The following is a 17,982-nucleotide window of genomic DNA, read 5'->3' on the forward strand; positions in this document are numbered from 1 at the left end:
CACAGGGTCTCCCCCATCGCGCTGGAAGCTCTGATCGGCCTATTATTAGGGGCAGATCAGCCTATTATTAGGCTGATCTGCCCCCAGGGGGGGCAGAAACCTCTAGGCACCAGGGATCATTTTTTTATTTTTTATTTTTGTTATGTTTTCTTTTTTTTTAGGTGGGGAGTGACCCCTTCGGCAAGGGTCGCTCCCCTATGGGGCAAATTATATTTAGGCCATTTCTGCCCCCCTTGGGGGCAGATTGGCCTATTTTGATGAGGCCAATCTGCCCCCAAGGGGGGCAGAAACCATTAGACACCAGGGAGTTTTTTTTTTTTTGCGTGAATTTCACGCAAGGGGAGCGACCCCTTGGGCAAGGGTCGCTCCCAGGGGGGGCATTTTTTTGGGAAGGCCTTTTCAGCCCCCCCGGGGGCAGATCGGCCTATTATTAGGCCAATCTGCCCCAGGGGGGGGACAGAAACCTCTAGGCACCAGGGATCATTTTTTTTTTTTTTTTTTTTTTTGTTATGTTTTCTTTTTTTTTTAGGTGGGGAGCGACCCCTTAGGCAAGGGTCGCTCCCCTAGGGGACAAATTATATTTAGGCCATTTCTGCCCCCCTTGGGGGCAGTTCGGCCTATTTGGTATTAGGCCGATCTGCCCCCGGGGTGGCAGAAACCTCTAGGCGCCAGGGCAAATGTTTTTTTTGTGTTTTGTTTTTGTTTGTTTTTTTAGAGATGGGGAGCGACCCATTAGGCAAGGGTCGCTCCCCTGGGGGGCAAATTGTATTTAGACCATTTCTGCCCCCCTTGGGGGCAGATTGGCCGATTTTAGGTCAATCTGCCCCCAAGGGGGCAGAAACCACTAGGCACCAGGGATTTTTTTTTGGGCGCCAATGTCACACAGGGGGAGCGACCCCGTAGGCAAGGGTCGCTCCCTGGGGGGGTAAATTTATTTTAGGCCATTTCTGCCCCCCTTGGGGGCAGATCGGCCTATTTGGTATTAGGCCGATCTGCCCCCGGGGGGGCAGAAACCTCTAGGCGCCAGGGCAAATGTTTTTTTTTTTTTTTTTTTTTAGAGATGGGGAGCGACCCATTAGGCAAGGGTCGCTCCCCTGGGGGAAAATTGTATTTAGACCATTTCTGCCCCCCTTGGGGGCAGATTGTCCGATTTGAGGTCAATCTGCCCCCAAGGGGGCAGAAACCACTAGGCACCAGGGATTTGTTTTTTGGCGCCAGTGTCATGCAGGGGGAGCGACCCCGTAGGCAAGGGTTGCTCCGGGGGGGGGGGGTTGGGGGACAAATTTATTTTAGCCCATTTCTGCCCTCCCTGGGGCCGGCTGAGCTAGAGGCCAAAATCCACAGGTAGGCACTGTTTTCTATGAAAAAATGGGATGTGTCCACGTTGTGTTTTGGGCCATTTCCTGTCGCGGGCGCTAGGACTACCCACACAAGTGAGGTATCATTTTTATCGGGAGACTTGGGGGAACGCTGGGTGGAAGGAAATTTGTGGCTCCTCTCAGATTCCAGAACTTTCTGTCACCAAAATGTGAGGAAAATGTGTTTTTTTTTTAGCCAAATTTTGAGGTTTGCAAAGGATTCTGGGTAACAGAACCTGGTCAGAGCCCCACAAGTCACCACATCTTGGATTCCCCTAGGTCTCTAGTTTTCAAAAATGCACAGGTTTGGTAGGTTTCCTTAGGTGCCGGCTGAGCTAGAGGCCAAAATCTACAGGTAGGCACTTTGCAAAAAACTGCTCTGTTTTCTGTGATGTGTCCGCGTTGTGTTTTGGGGCATATCCTGTCCCGGGCGCTAGGTCTACCCACACAAGTGAGGTATCATTTTTATCAGGAGACTTGGGGGAACATAGAATAGCAAAACAAGTGTTATTGCCCCTTGTCTTTCTCTACATTTTTCCCTTCCATATGTAAGACAGTGTGTAAAAAAGATGTCTATTTGAGAAATGCCCTGTAATTCACATGCTAGTATGGGCACCCCGGAATTCAGAGATGTGCAAATAACCACTGCTTCTCAACACCTTAACTTGTGCCCATTTTGGAAATACAAAGGTTTTCTTGATAGCTATTTCTTACTCTTTATATTTCAGCAAATTAATTGCTGTATACCCGGTATAGAATGAAAACCCACTGCAGGGTGCAGGTCATTTATTGGCTCTGGGTACCTAGAGTTCTTGAGGAACCTACAAGCCCTATATATCCCGCAACCAGAAGAGTCCAGCAGACGTAACGGTATATTGCTTTCGAAAATCTGACATTGCAGGAAAAAGTTACAGAGTAAAACGTAGAGAAAAATGTATGTTTTTTTCACCTCAAGTTCAATATTTTTCTTTTTCAGTTGTTATTTTCTGTAGGAAACCCTTGTAGGATCTACACAAATTACCCCTTGCTGAATTCAGAATTTTGTCTACTTTTCAGAAATGTTGCGGTATCCGGGATCCAGCGTTGGTTTCATGCCCATTTCTGTCACTGACTGTAAGGAGGCTGAAAGCACAAAAAATAGTAAAAATGGGGTATGTCCCAGTAAAATGCCAAAATTGTGTTGGAAAATTGGGTTTTCCGATTCAAGTCTGCCTGTTCCTGAAAGCTGGGAAGCTGGTGATTTTAGCACCGCAAACCCTTTGTTGATGCCCTTTTCAGGGAAAAACCACAAGCCTTCTTCTGCAGACCCTTTTTCCCATTTTTTTGAAAAAACGAAATTTTCACTGTATTTTGGCTAATTTCTTGGCCTCCTTCTGGGGAACCCACAAAGTCTGGGTACCTCTAGAATCCCTAGGATGTTGGAAAAAAAGGACGCAAATTTGGCGTAGGTAGCTTATGTGAACAAAACGTTATGAGGGCCTAAGCGCGAACTGCCCCAAATTGCTAAAAAAAAAAAAGGCTCAGCACAGGAGGGGGAAAAGGCCTGGCAGCGAAGGGGTTAAGCAAATAATTTCTGTATAATTCATATGTATTCTTTATCACTTCGAAAGAAACAGCTTTGTTCTAAATTACACAATTTTTTCATTGTAAGGCACAGGTTCCAACCATATTAGATTATCAAATTTCCCTATGGGCAGGATTCTCCATCTAAACCTAGTGGAAAAGGAACGTTTCTCAGAGTTTCTTCTAATAGCAATAAGACTCTTACCATACAGAGTCCACTTAAAATCCCTTAGTTGTCCAAGCGCAGCAAATGTGACTTCTCATGAGGATGCAATATCTCATACTCCGTATATATTCACATTGGATACTTTACTCCCACCTTTGGCAGAATGTATGACAGGTGACATAGCACTGTTGCTTATAGTCCATGCAAGTATTGGTTTAAAGGAATTCTTCCTCAGCCATGTTTACTTTAAAATTGCACAGGAAGATGTGGGTCTTTTTTTGTGTCTTTCTTTTTTTCAAATCTATTGACCTCCATCTATTTCGATACCCCTAAATACCCATTACACTTTGGAAACAGGTTTACCAAGTGTGAAATTACCAGAGGCCTCATTTTAGACACTGGTTGAAGCTTGCCTCCACCACAGTCTCACTTCTGTTCCCTGTGCTCCATTCCAGGAGGCATGAACATGATGTATCATTACCTTTTCCATTATTCATCTTAAAAAGCGAGACAAACATTCTGTAAATTTGCTTTTACTTACAGTAGTTGAGTGACGTGTTCAAAAAAATACAGATCATATCTAGAGAATACAAAATGAAATAAATGTTTAATTGAACCATATATTACAAGTAATACAACCTCTGCTGGAATATTTGATTTTAATTTTTCAAACGTAATGATGTACGTACCTCTTCTTCAGCTGTGTGTAGTTGACTGTGAGTCAAGTCTCAACCATTGGTGCCCAACGTTTGCATTAACAATTATACTAACTGCATCAAGTCCCGTAACTCCCTGATGATCGAAAAGCCAAGATAAATAATTCCTTGACATTTGATTAACACATGACTACAAATTATCCTTCATCAGTTAACCCCCTACCTCTTTACCACGTGTTAAGTTAAGTCTTCCATGAGCATGTTTACTAGAAGTTGGCATGGGGCAGCGAAGCAAGCCTTTCAAATGAGTTGCCCCATTCCAACTTGAAATGGAGAAATGCACCGTACCTACAAGGTACGGTGCATTTCTGTCCTTTCTGCCTGTGATGGCGCAAGAATTGCTGCCTAGCACCAATGCAGGCATCATGGTGCAAGCATGTCTGTGTTGTTGGCAGAATTGTTTTTGTGCAGAAAGGGAAAACTTTCTGCACAAAAATAATCCAGAGAGGCATATTCCTTTCTATGTGTGCTGCAGAATAAGGAAACATTGAGGATAAATAAACTTATTTTTCCTTGTTGCACCTGCCCTGGGGAGGCTTACAGACATACAGTTTTTAAGCATTCCCAAGTTTACAGATTCTTCTTAATCAGGGAAAGCTTCAAAACCCATGGGCATTGCGTGCCCATGGTAATCCTCCCTAACGCAGCTTAAGGCCATGCAGCGACTTGCGCTGCGTTGCCTTACACCATATCTACGAGACCATAAAAAGAAATGCAATGTGGCTACATGTAAACTTGAAGATATGGGTCTGCACTATGCGCCACTAGTGCGTCACAAAAAGTGACGCACCAGCGGCTTAAGTGGCTTGTAAATATGACCCCCTATTCTTTGAGAATGCATAGTAAAGTGGTGTGCTACAATAGGTTATCGTGTGATGTTAAAATATATCTGGCACAAACACTGTAAGGGTTGTAGCTACACCTTATCTCATAATAAAAGGCAAAGAGGAACTCAAAAGAACAGAAAATATCCATAGAGTCTTGAGTCACTAGATCTGCTGTGAAGGGAATGCATCTAAGGATTTACTTTCCCAAGTGCTAGGCAGCACTGTTAATGGATGTGGGCATCATGTAATTTTTAGTAAGTGCTGATGTGTGTTATACAGTGTGATACCTTGTAAATAAAATGTGTCTTGCTTCATGTTTGGTTCCCTCTTACCTAAAGTTCAGAATAAAGTAGAAGTTCTTATCAGAGACAAGCTCTTTGCTATGGAGTCCAAGTCAAATGCTGCTTGGAGGATTGTTTGAATTTAATCAAAGTCAGTTCATTTTCTCTGATGAGGTCAAGAAATCATGCAACCCTAATTCACAGAGCTTTACATAAGGTTGCTTTGCTCTTAGATGATATCCTGTTCAGAAACTTAACACTTCGCTAGAGAGAGAGAGAGAGGCATTTGGCCTAACTTCAATATGATATCTTAATGGACTTTGAAACCTTGAGTCTTTTATCCTTATTATCCAAAATTCCTCACTGAACGTAGCTTTCAAATGACTACATTCCTCACAGAGGTTTTTATACAAACAATTCATATTTGGAAATAATGTTTTGAAATAGGTGTAGCCTTATATTAATAAAATTTAAAGGTCTAAAGAAAGAATTTAGGTTTTATGATTTAAAAAAAAAATCTTTTTATCATGTTGACTACATATAACAAGTAAATACGAACAACAAGTCAGCGTGTACCTCCTCCAATAAGTCTGTTCCACATAGTCCCATTAATACATTATCACACTCTCCCATGACCCTCTTCTGTGTTCTCGGAGACTCCCATCCCAACATCAGATATAGCCCTTCTGATCCCCAACCCAAACGGGGCTGAGCAGGGAGATCCACAGTAATTGTTCTATTTGCCCCAGACCTTTTCCCATTTTCTTGGACATCCCCTACCTTCGTAGCTTTCAGCAACTATGGACCAGTCCATGTTCCTCTTCCATTTTTCTATTTGCACCACCGTCTCCATAGCCTGGCTATATTCCTCTTTGCAACTATCATTCCCAGTGTTATCCAAATCTGGTCCATGCGACTTATATTCGCAGCTTCCCATACATTAAGAAGGCCCCTTTTGGCATAACCCTGTAGGTTACATTCGCTGACCACAGACATGCACCTCACCACTGAGTTCCAATAAGTTTGTATCAATGGACAATCCCATATGATGTTGAAAAAGGTACCCTCGTTACCACAGCCTTTGCGACAATGTGTCAGTTCTCCATCTCATTTTGAAGAGTGCTGTACATTGCAGAGTGCTGTACAGGAGAAGTATATGCAATGCAATAGCTTTAATTGCACTAGTCTAAATCTTGCCTAACAACAACCTCTCTTGGGGAAGCCAGGTCCCTGGACCATTCGTCGCCAGCCAGCTCTCCCAGGTCCTCCCTCCAACGCTCACGCAGGCAGACCAGGGAGTCGGCCAATTGTTGACTATTTTTGTTATGTTAAGGAGATTGCCATGTGGGGCATGTGCTCATCTAGTAGTCTGTCTTCTAATGGCGACGATTATGGAGGGGGGTTTGTCCCCTGGGGATCACTGCCTTTAGGGCATGTTGTATCTGTAAATAGCAGAAGGTCTCTGTGGAGGACAAGTCCTAATCTTTTTGGAGTTCTGAAAAGGATATTACGTCTCCCCAGACCCAGAGATCTCGAACATGCAAGAAGCCAATTAGATTCAATTTGTTAAAGCCTGGACATTGTCCTAGGTGGCCCAACCTTTCAGAATCCCACAGTGGGGTAGCATGGGCCTAGGCTCTATGACAGACCCTGGACTTTGCTTCAATTACTAATTCCTTAAGTGATTTAAGCAGTATTATATCCTTTAATTTAGTATTAGTGTCTATCAGAGTTGTAATTTTATGGGTCTACTTTTTGTCATTTAAAACATGTTTAAGTAAAAAAAGCGGTTTCAATAAGTGCAGTTACACAGCTCAATTAAAGTAGTCGTTGACCCTTACTTTTCAGAACAGCCCCAATGGAACTGCAGTGTACTTTATGGATCTGAGAAAACCTAGGATAGAATAAAAACATTAGTTTCTCACACAATGAATCCTTCAGTTTTATACATACTCAACTGCATTGTTAAGGAATTAGATTCATCTAAGTAATTGTAGTGTCTCTGCCCTCCTGCAAACCAGCATCTCCCTGTTGGGTGAGTAGCTTGAAGTTCATTTCCCCTTCCTTCTGGTGCCCTTTCACATTGTAGTTTTCTTGGGTGTATATTTTACAGCTCATCGGTTACAGCACCCTTGATACTGGCTTTTTGGAGTGCGGCCACAACACAAGTTTTTAGAGTAAGCAGTGTCACTTTTTCTTATTTCTCAAGGATGATTGTATAGACATACTTTGACCAACTTTACAGGTCAGCATGAGTTTAGAAAGATGACACACAACGTCACTCAAAGGCTCTGTAGTTTCACAATGGTCTCATCCATCCATCCATCCGCTGCTCGTCCTTCCCTGCTCTTTAATAACGTAAGACAAAGAAATATCTTGCATCTCTTTCTTTTGAATTTGTAGTATTTTATTGAGGCTTCATAGCCCTGCTATAAAATAACTGCTCTACATAGAAATAAGTGCTACTTAGCACATTAGCAGTGGGTGTACAATTGAACGTACAATGGATAATTTCAATAGAAGAACATAGGCCTAAGGGCACTGCTACAGAAGTAGCTCTGAAGTGCACTTTGGCGTTCTGTATGTACATATTTACTTTTTCTGGCAATGTTTTACAGGTAAATTGTGTTCAATAGAGACAACATTTATGCATGCATGAATGGTATTATACACATGGCAGAATCAGTTAGCTAAGTGGATGACCTCCTTAGATAATTTAAGTGCATTGTTTTCATATTTGTCTTTCAGATTTGGCAGGATTTTATGTTCGCTTGTGCACTTTACCCTACTGACCCTGACTTCATTGAATCTGTCAGAAAAGAAGTAACTCACCAGGTATGGCAGATGTATTTTTATGCCACATTCGTTTTTTAATTATTTGTAAAGATTTGGGAATTCAATATCTTTTTAGTCTTTAAACAAGAAAGGGTAGAGGTATGTAGGTCACATTTTCTGTAATCAACCCATGTATGTTAAAAAAGCTGAAACTAAGATATAAGGCCATAACCCTAAATAAATCTGACGATGGAGGTTAATTTGTTGGTAAATGAAGTTTTTCTACTCCTTTCACTTGAGCAGAAAGGAAGATTCCACTTGACACCCAATCTCTCCTACAAATTATTGCCCCCACCAATCATTCCATCTATGTTGGCGACCCCTTATTTTTAGAATCATCAGTTTCTCCTTGAAGAAAGTATTTTTTCTGCACCTTATTATCCAGCCAGATCAACACCTAGGTCGATTTGGCCAGTCTAAGTCTTGACCCTGCAGATTTCCAAAACTTAAAACCAGTTTCCAAACTTCTCTATCTTGGGAAAGACGTTGAAAAGGTTCTTTGGCCCATGTGTACAAAAGCCTTTTGCATTTCTTAATGGGCTGAATCACAATTTTGTCCCATTAAGAAATGCAAAGCAACCTTTTCCTGTGTACAAAAAGAGCTTTGTGGCATTGCAAATTGCAATCTCTACCCCGTAGAAATCTCATTTTGCACTTACCAAAATAGGAAATTGAAATAGGGATTTCCTATTTGCTATTTCCTAAGCACATATACAAATAATTTTCTAAATGCAAAAGCGGCATTTAGGATATGTAATTACCATTAAATCCAGTTCAATGGTAACCAATGTGCAAACTGTGAAAAGGCATCCAAAATGCATTTTATGTAGTGCGTTGCACCACACACTAGCCCAGAGGGCATAGGAGCACTCTACAAGTAAAGCACTTTTTTCTCCCATAGATTTAAAGGGGGGGCTTAGCCCTATAGGTAGGGAAGGTCTTGCAGTTCCTCACGAAATCACAATTTTATCACACTCCATTTTTCATTTCCTAAATAGCGATTTCTTAAGATTCGCTATTTAGGTAATGCAAAATGGAACTTCTTTACATATGGGCCTTTGTGTAATCTTCCTTTCCACATTGTTGCCTACTAAACTGTTTTAAATCTAGAGCTCTTCCCAAATGCAGCAATGAAACAGCAATTCAGTTCATAAAATATGTTTATTTGACCATGATCCATTAAACAAAGTTCATACAATAATTCCATTTACCACATTAAAATATCTTGTAAAATAAAACCAGTATTGTATACATCACATACATAAAATATTTAAAATCATTTACTTTTAATCATAGTAAAAATTACTATTTCATGTCACAAAGGCTACTCAGCCCTAACTCTAGTTAATATTTCCTTAATCACAATTAGTAAAAACCCTATTGTATAATTGTATTGTATTGTATTGTAATCGTATTTATATAGCGCTTACTACCCCTGACGAGGCGTCAAAGCGCTTTTCGATGAGTAGCACGCTACTCCGGTACCCAACAAGAATTAGTGATGGATTAGTATAATTTAATAATGAGTACAGTTTTAGTATTATTATGAGTTAATTTGAGTTGTGGATATGAGAGTTTGTTAGTTAGATTGACTGGAGTAATGGAGGGGTGGAGGAGGAAAGAAATCCAGAAGTGTTAATTGGGAGTATATCCTTCATTTACTCAATCCAAAGGCTTGGGATGAATAAAAGGGGGGCGGAGGGGAAAGAGGATGTGGAAGGGTTAGGGAGAGCATAGTAAATAATAAACCACATAAAAAACTGCATATTGGCTAAAAATGGCAAGGCTTCCTATCTCTTACAAATACCATATTTCACTAAGACTGTTTTTAAAACTCTGTAACGCTCCATCCTAAAAAACATACAGTCCAGTAAAATATGAGAGTTTGAACATTTGATCCCCAGCCCACTATTATATCGACCTTTAGATTCGTTCATCCGCTTGGCCACCTCACTACAAGGGGTTGAACCCGATTCAACATTTTAAAATGTCCTACCTCATTGAGGTATTAACAAGTGTCGAAAGATGGGGGTACGAGGTGCCATTCTCCCAAGCTGCCCAAAATTAAGATGTAGACTTCTTACCTTTTATATGTCTAATCTCTCTCTCAGGACCTTGCTTCCATTTCACACGTAATTTGTTTTTTGAAAGATTAACTGGAAGGTCACTCCTGAAGTGAGTCAGAGAATTTAGCTCTTTTCAGTCAATCAATCAATCAAGGATTTATAGAGCGCACTAATCACCCTGTAGGGTCTCAAGGCGCTGGGGTGGAGAGATACTGGTCGTAGAGCCATGTCTTGAGGCGTTTCCTGAATGTCAAGAGGTCTTGGGTCTGGCGAAGGTGGAGCGGTAGGGAGTTCCAGGTCTTGGCGGCTAGGTGAGAGAAGGATCTTCCTCCGCCGGTGGTGCAGCAGATTTGGGGGATGGAGGCGAGTGCGAGGCTGGCGGAGTGAAGATTGCGGGGGGGGAGGTGAGTCTCTGGTTGAGGTAGGCTGGGCCTGTGTCGTGGAGGGCCTTGTGTGCGTGGATGAGGAGTTTGAAGGTGATCCTCTTTGATACTGGTAGCCAGTGAAGGTCTCTGAGGTGGGGGGAAATGTGGTTGCGGCATGGGATGTCCAGAATGAGGCGGGTGGATGCGTTCTGGATTCTTTGCAGCTTTGGTAGGAGTTTAGTTGTTATTCCTGCATATAGGGCGTTTCCGTAGTCCAATCGGCTGCTGACCAGGGCGTGGGTGACAGTTTTCCTGGTTTCGACAGGAATCCACTTGAAGATTTTGCGGAGCATGCAGAGAGTGTTGTAGCAGGAAGAGGAGATGACCTTGAACTGCTGAGTCATGCTGAGTGTGGAGTCCAAAATGAAGCCTAGGTTGCGTGGGTGGTGGGTGAGGGCGCGGTTCCTAGGGAGGTGGGCCACCAGGAGTCATTCCAAGTTGAGGGGTTGGTGCCAAAGATGAGGATTTCTGTCTTGTTTGTGTTTAACTTGAGGTGGCTTGATTCCATCCAGCTGGCGATGGCGTGAAGTCCGTTGTGGAGGTTGTTCTTTGCAGCTGTAGGGTCTTTTGTGAGAGAGAGGATGAGCTGAGTGTCGTCTGCGTAGGAAACTATTGATGTGGTGGGTTCGTGCGATGTTGGCAAGGGGGGCATGTAAATGTTGAAGAGCGTGGGGCTGAGCGAAGATCCTTGGGGAACGCCACAGATGATTCTGGAGGCTTCTGACAGGAACGGTGGGAGGCGGACTCTCTGGGTTCTGCCTGAGAGAAATGACGAGATCCAGTGGAGTGCCTTGTCGTGGATTCCAGCGTTGTGGAGGCGTGTGCGGAGAGTGTGATGACATACCGTGTCGAAAGCTGCGGATAGGTCTAGGAGGATGAGTGCTGCTGTTTCTCCTTCGTCGAGCATGGTCCTAATGTCGTCTGTGGCAGCAATGAGTGCAGTCTCGGTGCTGTGGTTTCTGCGGAATCCGGATTGGGAGGTGTCGAGTACCTTGCGGTCTTCCAGGAACCGGGATAGTTGGCTGTTTACGATTTTTTCGATGACCTTGGCTGGAAAGGGGAGGAGGAAGATCGTCCTGTAGTTCTTGGGGTCGTCTGGGTCTGCCTTTGGTTTCTTCAGCAGGGCGTTGATTTCTGCATGCTTCCATCTTTCTGGGAAGGTGGCTGACTCGAAGGAGCTGTTGTTGGTTTTGCAGAGGTGGGGGGGGGCGATGATGATGTTTGCCTTATTGAAGATATGGTGTGGGCAGGGGTCCGATGGTGATCTGGAGTGGATGGAGGCCATGGTGGTGGCGGTGTTCTCTATGTTGACGGGGGTCCAGGTGTGGAGGAGGTGGGTGTTGCTTGGAGCGTTGGGTTCTTGGGTGTTTGTAGTCAGCTGGTGGGTCTGGGGTTTGAAGCTATTGTGGATTTCTTCTATCTTTCGACGGAAGTGGGTTGCCAGTGAGTTGCAGAACTCCTGTGATGGCGGGGGTTTGTTGGAGCAGGTCCTGGGGGTGGAGAGCTCATTGACGATGCCGAAGAGCTCTTTACTGTTGTGAGCGTTGGCGTCGATGCGGTTTTTGAAGTGGGTCCTTTTGGTGGTGCAGATCAGTTGGTGATGTTTGCGTAGGGCATCCTTGAAAGCGATGTGGTTGGAGTTGGTAGGGTCAAGGTGCCAGGTTTTTTCCATTCTGCGACATAGCCATTTGAATTCCTGTAGTTCTGGGGTGAACCAGCTGGTCCTTGATTCTGTGGGAGGTGTTTTTTTTTTTTTTTGAGCAGTATGAGGGTGTTGGCACAGTCTTCTATCGAGCGATGCAGGTTGGTGGTGGCTGTGTTGGTGTCCGGGGTCCTAGGGGGTGGGGCCCGGGCGAGAGTGGAGATCAGTTGATCCGTTGATATTTTGCTCCAGTTGCATCCGGGGGGTTGTTAGCGGTGGGGGTGAGTGACTGGTTTCTGGTAGGAGAAGTGGACGCTGCGGTGGTCTGTCCAGCTGAGTTCGGTGGTGTGGCTGAAAGAGACGTGGTTGCTGGCTGAGAAGATGATACAGTGCATTTTAAATTCTGTCCAACTAGTTTTCCCACTGAAGTACATGATTTCTGCTCCACAGAGTCATTTGGACATAACCATTGCATTATATGCTGTTAAAACTGTATTCAAGTTTGATCCTCCAAACTCCTTCCTACATTTACATAGTCCATAACTGTTGATAGGGCATTAGCTTCAATTGCTTCCCAATGCATATTCCATCTTAAATAATTTGTGAAGTGCATGCAAAGATAATGATATATTTCCCCTCTTCCATATAAAATCTTTCTTTCTGGTCCCAAATACCCAAAGTTTTGTTTTTCCATATTGTCAGTAAGCTTCTTACCTGTAATGTATCTATCAAAGGCATGTCATGTGTCTATTTGTGTCATGTTCATTATCACCAGATCATCCATGTAAAGCAAACATAACACCTGATGCCCTCTCATCTTCGGCAACACGGAAGCTGTGTCTTTTAGTATTTCCGGCAGGTCTTCCATGTAAAGTGCAACTCGAGTAGGGACCAAGACTCAGCTTTGCTGCAAACCATTTCTTAGCTCGATTATCTCTGATAATGTTCCTACCCTATCTAATTCAACTTGTGCCGTATCCATTGCGGAGTTCCTTTGAAATACTAAGCAGACCCCTAGGGATGTCCATCTTTTCCATCTTATCCCCATAGTATATCTCAATTTACCTAGTCCAAGGCAGCTCGGAAATTCACATAACAGTAAAACAAGTTCTCTTTCAGGTCAATTGTCGTTCTTGCCATTGCACTCAAGCAAAATCAATGATCAAATATCGAGTGGCGATCTTTAAAGCCACCTTGCTGTACAGGGATCAGGGCTTTTTCGTCTGCCACATCCATAAGACCAATTAACCTGTCATTCTTTGGGTCTGAAACAGAGCCCTTTTTATGTATGGGTATGACTGTTGTCCCCTCTCAGTGCTTAATTTGTAAAAGTATAAGTGCCAGGGTCCTCATGAGAGAGTCACTTCTGCTTGCACCGTCCATTGCCGCTGCCAATTGTAATAACAACATAACTATTAACCATCATATTCGCACAAGTGTGACTGTTCTGACTATCCCATGCCTCCAAAGCTTTATGAATAGCTTTGGCAGCAGGTATTAGTCATTTATAATGTGTATTTAATTAAGAAACAACTGTTGTTGTGCTCGTCTCTAAATTTGACAAACTGCGCCATTATGTGGTAGACTGTTAATGTTATAAGTGCTGACAAATAAGTGTCGGTGCCGAGTCCCGGAAACCACTGGCACAAATTAAGCACTTCCCCTTCCAACTCACTTGCATTACTTCTGTGAGAGTTATTGCTCTAAATAAAATATGGAGGATTTTGCTCCACCAGTGAATATTCACTTTCACCAAGATTGCGGGACATTATTGGGCCCTACTGCTCTAGACTGCAAAAGCGTTTTTATAGCCTCTTATATTTTTGATCCTGAGGCTTTCTTGAGGTCTTTATTTACTTCATGTGCCCCGCCATATGTGGTACTGAATACACTATTCCACATGTTTCATCCAGGCCTCCTCTGAAACTGAACAATCTGTCACAGGTTGTTTATTGCCCATCCTCAGATGAACCAGTTTCCAAATTTCCTACAATCTTTTACAGATTGTCAAGCATTTTCTGCCAATTAGGTTTGAAAAATACATTTTTCCTTATCCTTTTTTTAGGTCTTGTGTAGTTTACAGACCTTTGCCTCCTTGGCCATATCCTGTCCTTTCTCCCGTTGTCCTTGTAAGTTCCGTAATTGGTTCTTTAATTTCTGGCACCCATGATCAAACTAACTCTGCTGAATGGGCCCTACCCTCACTCTAGTAACCTTCCCCTTTCTAACCATCCTCTGCTCTACCCTTATGCAGTTGATCATCTTTTCCATTAACTCTTCATAGCATTGAGTTACTCCCAACAGTTTTAGCTTTGTCCCTCCAGCCCTCCCATAGGTTCTAGTTGTGTCTTGCTAACATATCTAGTTCTTTTTCATCTAGTCTGGTTTTTATTCTTCTTGGGAGTGTCATGTTGGTGAGTACCACTTTCTCTTTTTCCCCATAAAAAGGCGGGTAGCATCCTGCTTGAATTGGGAAGTGATCACTGCCCTCCTCCTTTAGAACTCTAAAATCAGAGATTTTCTGATAGTGCCAGATTGTCACAAACATGTAGTCAATATGACACTTCTGTGATCCAGTATGAAAAGTTTGAGCCGCTAGAATGTAATTTTAAAAGTGCCCGTTTAAACAGATGAAACCAAAATCCTGTATCATGTCAGCCCATTATTTGGCCATCTTTAAACACCTACTTGGGGAAAAAATAGTATGGGCTGTTAAAAACTTCATTACATTTATTCCACTGATTAATCTGATTGGTTCTAGCATTAAAATCCCCTACTATAAACAGACTATTTGACTAGCTATACATTCATTCATACACATCATCAAGGAAGTAGCTTAAATGGATTGCAATATACGTGTTATCTTCCATATAGACATATGCATTAAACATAATCAGATATTTAGCATTAGCAGAATTTTGATAAAGATCGATCTTACAGGTATGTACCCATTCGCATTTTGCACGAAGATATTTCACAATCTTTGCTATCTTTACTGAGGCTGTTAGCAACCCACCTGAGGGACACCCAAGTAAATTTTTTTGCCTCTGAGCTTGTTTGTAAAACCCTTCAAATCTCATCCGCTTCTCGCACAACGAAGTTTCTTGCACACAAATTACTTCATTCTCTTCTTGGACCTGTTCTCAACTTCCTGTGGTTCTTGGCCTTCTTAAACCATGTGCATTCCAGCTCATTATTCTTAGGCTGTGCAAGGGGAGACCCTCTCCTAACTATGGTGGTCATTTATGAGTCTGGCAGTGTTGGACCACCCCCCTGGCAGTGGAGGTGCGATCGCCGACAGGGTTGCGGTCCGGACCACTGTAATATGTCAGGTAGAAAAATGTGAGCAGAGCAGCCACTTCACCGCTGCTACCGCCAGAGTGGGAAAGCCGACGGCGGGGCCATCTTCAGGCCGGCGGGAAGGCCCTTCCCGCCCACCGTAATACGAAACACCACACCACCAAGATTTCCGGGGCAGAACCACTGCCACACTAAGCCTGGCGGAAGTGAGCCATACATAAGGAAACACTCACCGTAGGGACACAGACCACGCCGAGGCCGACATGGAGTATGAACTGGAAATCTTCCCAGTGCTGATCCTTGCGACATTCCTCCACGACGTGACCACTGACAAAGATGACAATGGTGAGTGCAGCCGCCTAGTACACAAGGGAGGGAAGGGGACATTACACACCCACATGCCACATGCATCCCTCACACACACCACCACGCCCACACACACGCACACCGACACCCTTACACACACACACACACACACACACACCCTCACCACCAACACCCCAACGCACCCCCCCCCCCAAAACTAGGTACACAATCTGTACAGGTAGACACTTACTTAACACATGCACAGCAAGAAAATGCGAATCACATACCTGTGTGCACGACCCTCCCACATTAAAACACAGGACTTCGGAAGAACATTGCACTAACATGTCTGTTGGCCAGATATATTAAACCAGAAACTGGAGGCAGAAAAATAAGTGCAGGCAAGGCCATGGGCCAGCCCATTCAAATTGTCCCGTTGGGTCCACAAGGCCCCCACTTGACTCCTACCATGACCATGGGGGAGGCAGGCACCTCAGGAAGCAGGGGTAGAGGGTGGCAGGGTGGGGACTCAGGCTTGGGAGGGGGGCTTCCCTGGCTTAGGTTTTGGAGTGGGTGGGGTTTTGGACTTGTGGGCTTGCACCAGAGGGTGGGAGTGGGATCTGGCCTCTTCATGTCCTTTTTACTCCCTGGGGAAGGGGCACAGGACTGTGAGGGGACGATTGTGTGTACTGTGAGGAGGGGCGTAAACAGTGGGAGTAGACAGGCAGCTTGTGTAGATGGATGTTGTGCGTGTGTCTGCAGGTCTGGTGAGTGCTAAAAGTGTCTGTGAAAGTCGTGGTGACTGCGGTGTGGTCTCTGGGGTGCATGAGTGAATGTCAGCAGTTGTGGTGACTGAGAAGGGTTGCAGTGACTGAGGGTGCAGAGAAAGTGGGTGTGCATTGTGAGGTGACAGACAGGAAGGAGGGAGTGGTTGACACAATGGGGGAAGTGGCTGTTGTAGTGTGTGCAATTGGATGTTGGGTGTGTGCCTGCTTGTGGTACAAGATCGTGTGGTGTCTGTGTTCCTCTTTGACTTTCTTGTGTGTTGGCTTGGGTGCATGCTTGTCTGTATGTGTGCTTGGGATGGGTGAAGGGAGTGGGGTAGTGGAAGGGGCAGAGGAGGTGGGAGAGGGCACGGAAGAACCAGGGACACTGGACGCGTCAAAGAGGAGGCCAGAGCCTGAAAAGATCTCTGTAGGCCAGACATGGCGCCTTGAATGCCTTCCTGGTATGCAACACATTGCTGCATCTGGTACGCCAGCACCCGGATGGCATTCACAATGGTTGTCTGCCCTACAGAGATGGTTCTCAGGAGGTCAATAGCCTCCTCATTGAGGGCAGCAGGACTGACTGGGACAGAAGTGCCTGCGGCAAAGGAGACACACACCCTCCTGGGTGAACGGGCACAGGCAACTCAGGGGGTAGCTACTGGGACGGAGGTGATGGTACGGGGGTGGCGGAAGATCTTGTATATCCAGTGTTTCCAGCAATGTCCGCCACCACCAAGGAGCTGCCATCGGAGGAGCTGTCACAGTCACTACCTGCAGTGGTAGTTGCCTCCCCCGTGGTGCACCCCTCGCCCTCCATCCCACTGGTTCCCTCTGCATCGGTGGTCTCTGCCTCCTGGGTCCCGTGGGCAGCAGCATCCCCACTCGCCGGTGTCTCTGCTACTTTGCCAGATGATAATAATGCACACAAGGACACAAAGGTGGGGGGAGGGTAGAGTAAAAGAAGGATGTAGGCTGTCAATATCTGATGGAATGGCATGTTGGCACAAATGCACTCCCACCTGTCCCAGACACTATCCCTCAACATCACCCACTACATCAAGGTAGGTACCTCTGAGTGGTGCTCTCGCTCCCACAATACACTGACCTACCTACACTGCCCAACTACATCACCATCCATGCTGTACATTTCTAAATAGGTTGAGTTTGAACAAGGGAGAGGGATGCTGTCCCACCACAATGTGTCCAGTCTCAGAGGACATACATCAGACCCACTAGGCCACCCATGGGACCTGTGACATGTCACAATACCCACCCGTTCTAAGCAGAATTCACAATAACAATTAAGGAAAGGAGAACGCCTGCATGGTCATACCTTAAAACCACCCAGCCACTACTTGCCAACCACCCTTTTGCACCCAGCTATACTTCACAACAAGCAATGTTAACAGAGGTGGTGCTCACCCCCTTGTAGCTGCTGTGTTGCCTTCAAGCGCCCATCCAACTCAGGATTGGCCACCACCAGACTGCGGGCCATTAGGGAGGTCATGGTCCGACGGGCACCCCTTCCTCGTTGGGAGGCCGTCCCCAGATGGGCCCCTGCGGTCTTCCTTGCCCAGTATCTCAAGTCCGTCCTCCCACCGCTTCCTGCAGTGGGTGCTCTGCCGGCTGTATATCCCCAGGATCTGCACTTCTTTGGCGATGGCTCGCCAGTATCCCTTCTTCTGATGGGCGCTAACCTGCAGGTAACACGCAGAGGAAAACTTAGC

At 44.8% G+C, this 17,982-nt stretch overlaps 1 protein-coding gene across 1 annotated transcript in view; it reads left to right on the forward strand.

Annotated features, from left to right (window-relative positions):
* MANBA (mannosidase beta) overlaps positions 1-17,982 on the forward strand; it is a 313,152-nt gene that overhangs the window by 191,064 nt on the left and 104,106 nt on the right. The window contains exon 10 of the mRNA XM_069230206.1: positions 7,660-7,746. Within this exon, the coding sequence (XP_069086307.1) occupies positions 7,660-7,746 (87 nt within the window). The remainder of the gene's footprint in view (positions 1-7,659; positions 7,747-17,982) is intronic.

Source organism: Pleurodeles waltl, chromosome 1_1, assembly GCF_031143425.1.
Source record: "Pleurodeles waltl isolate 20211129_DDA chromosome 1_1, aPleWal1.hap1.20221129, whole genome shotgun sequence".
NCBI lineage: Eukaryota > Metazoa > Chordata > Amphibia > Caudata > Salamandridae > Pleurodeles > Pleurodeles waltl.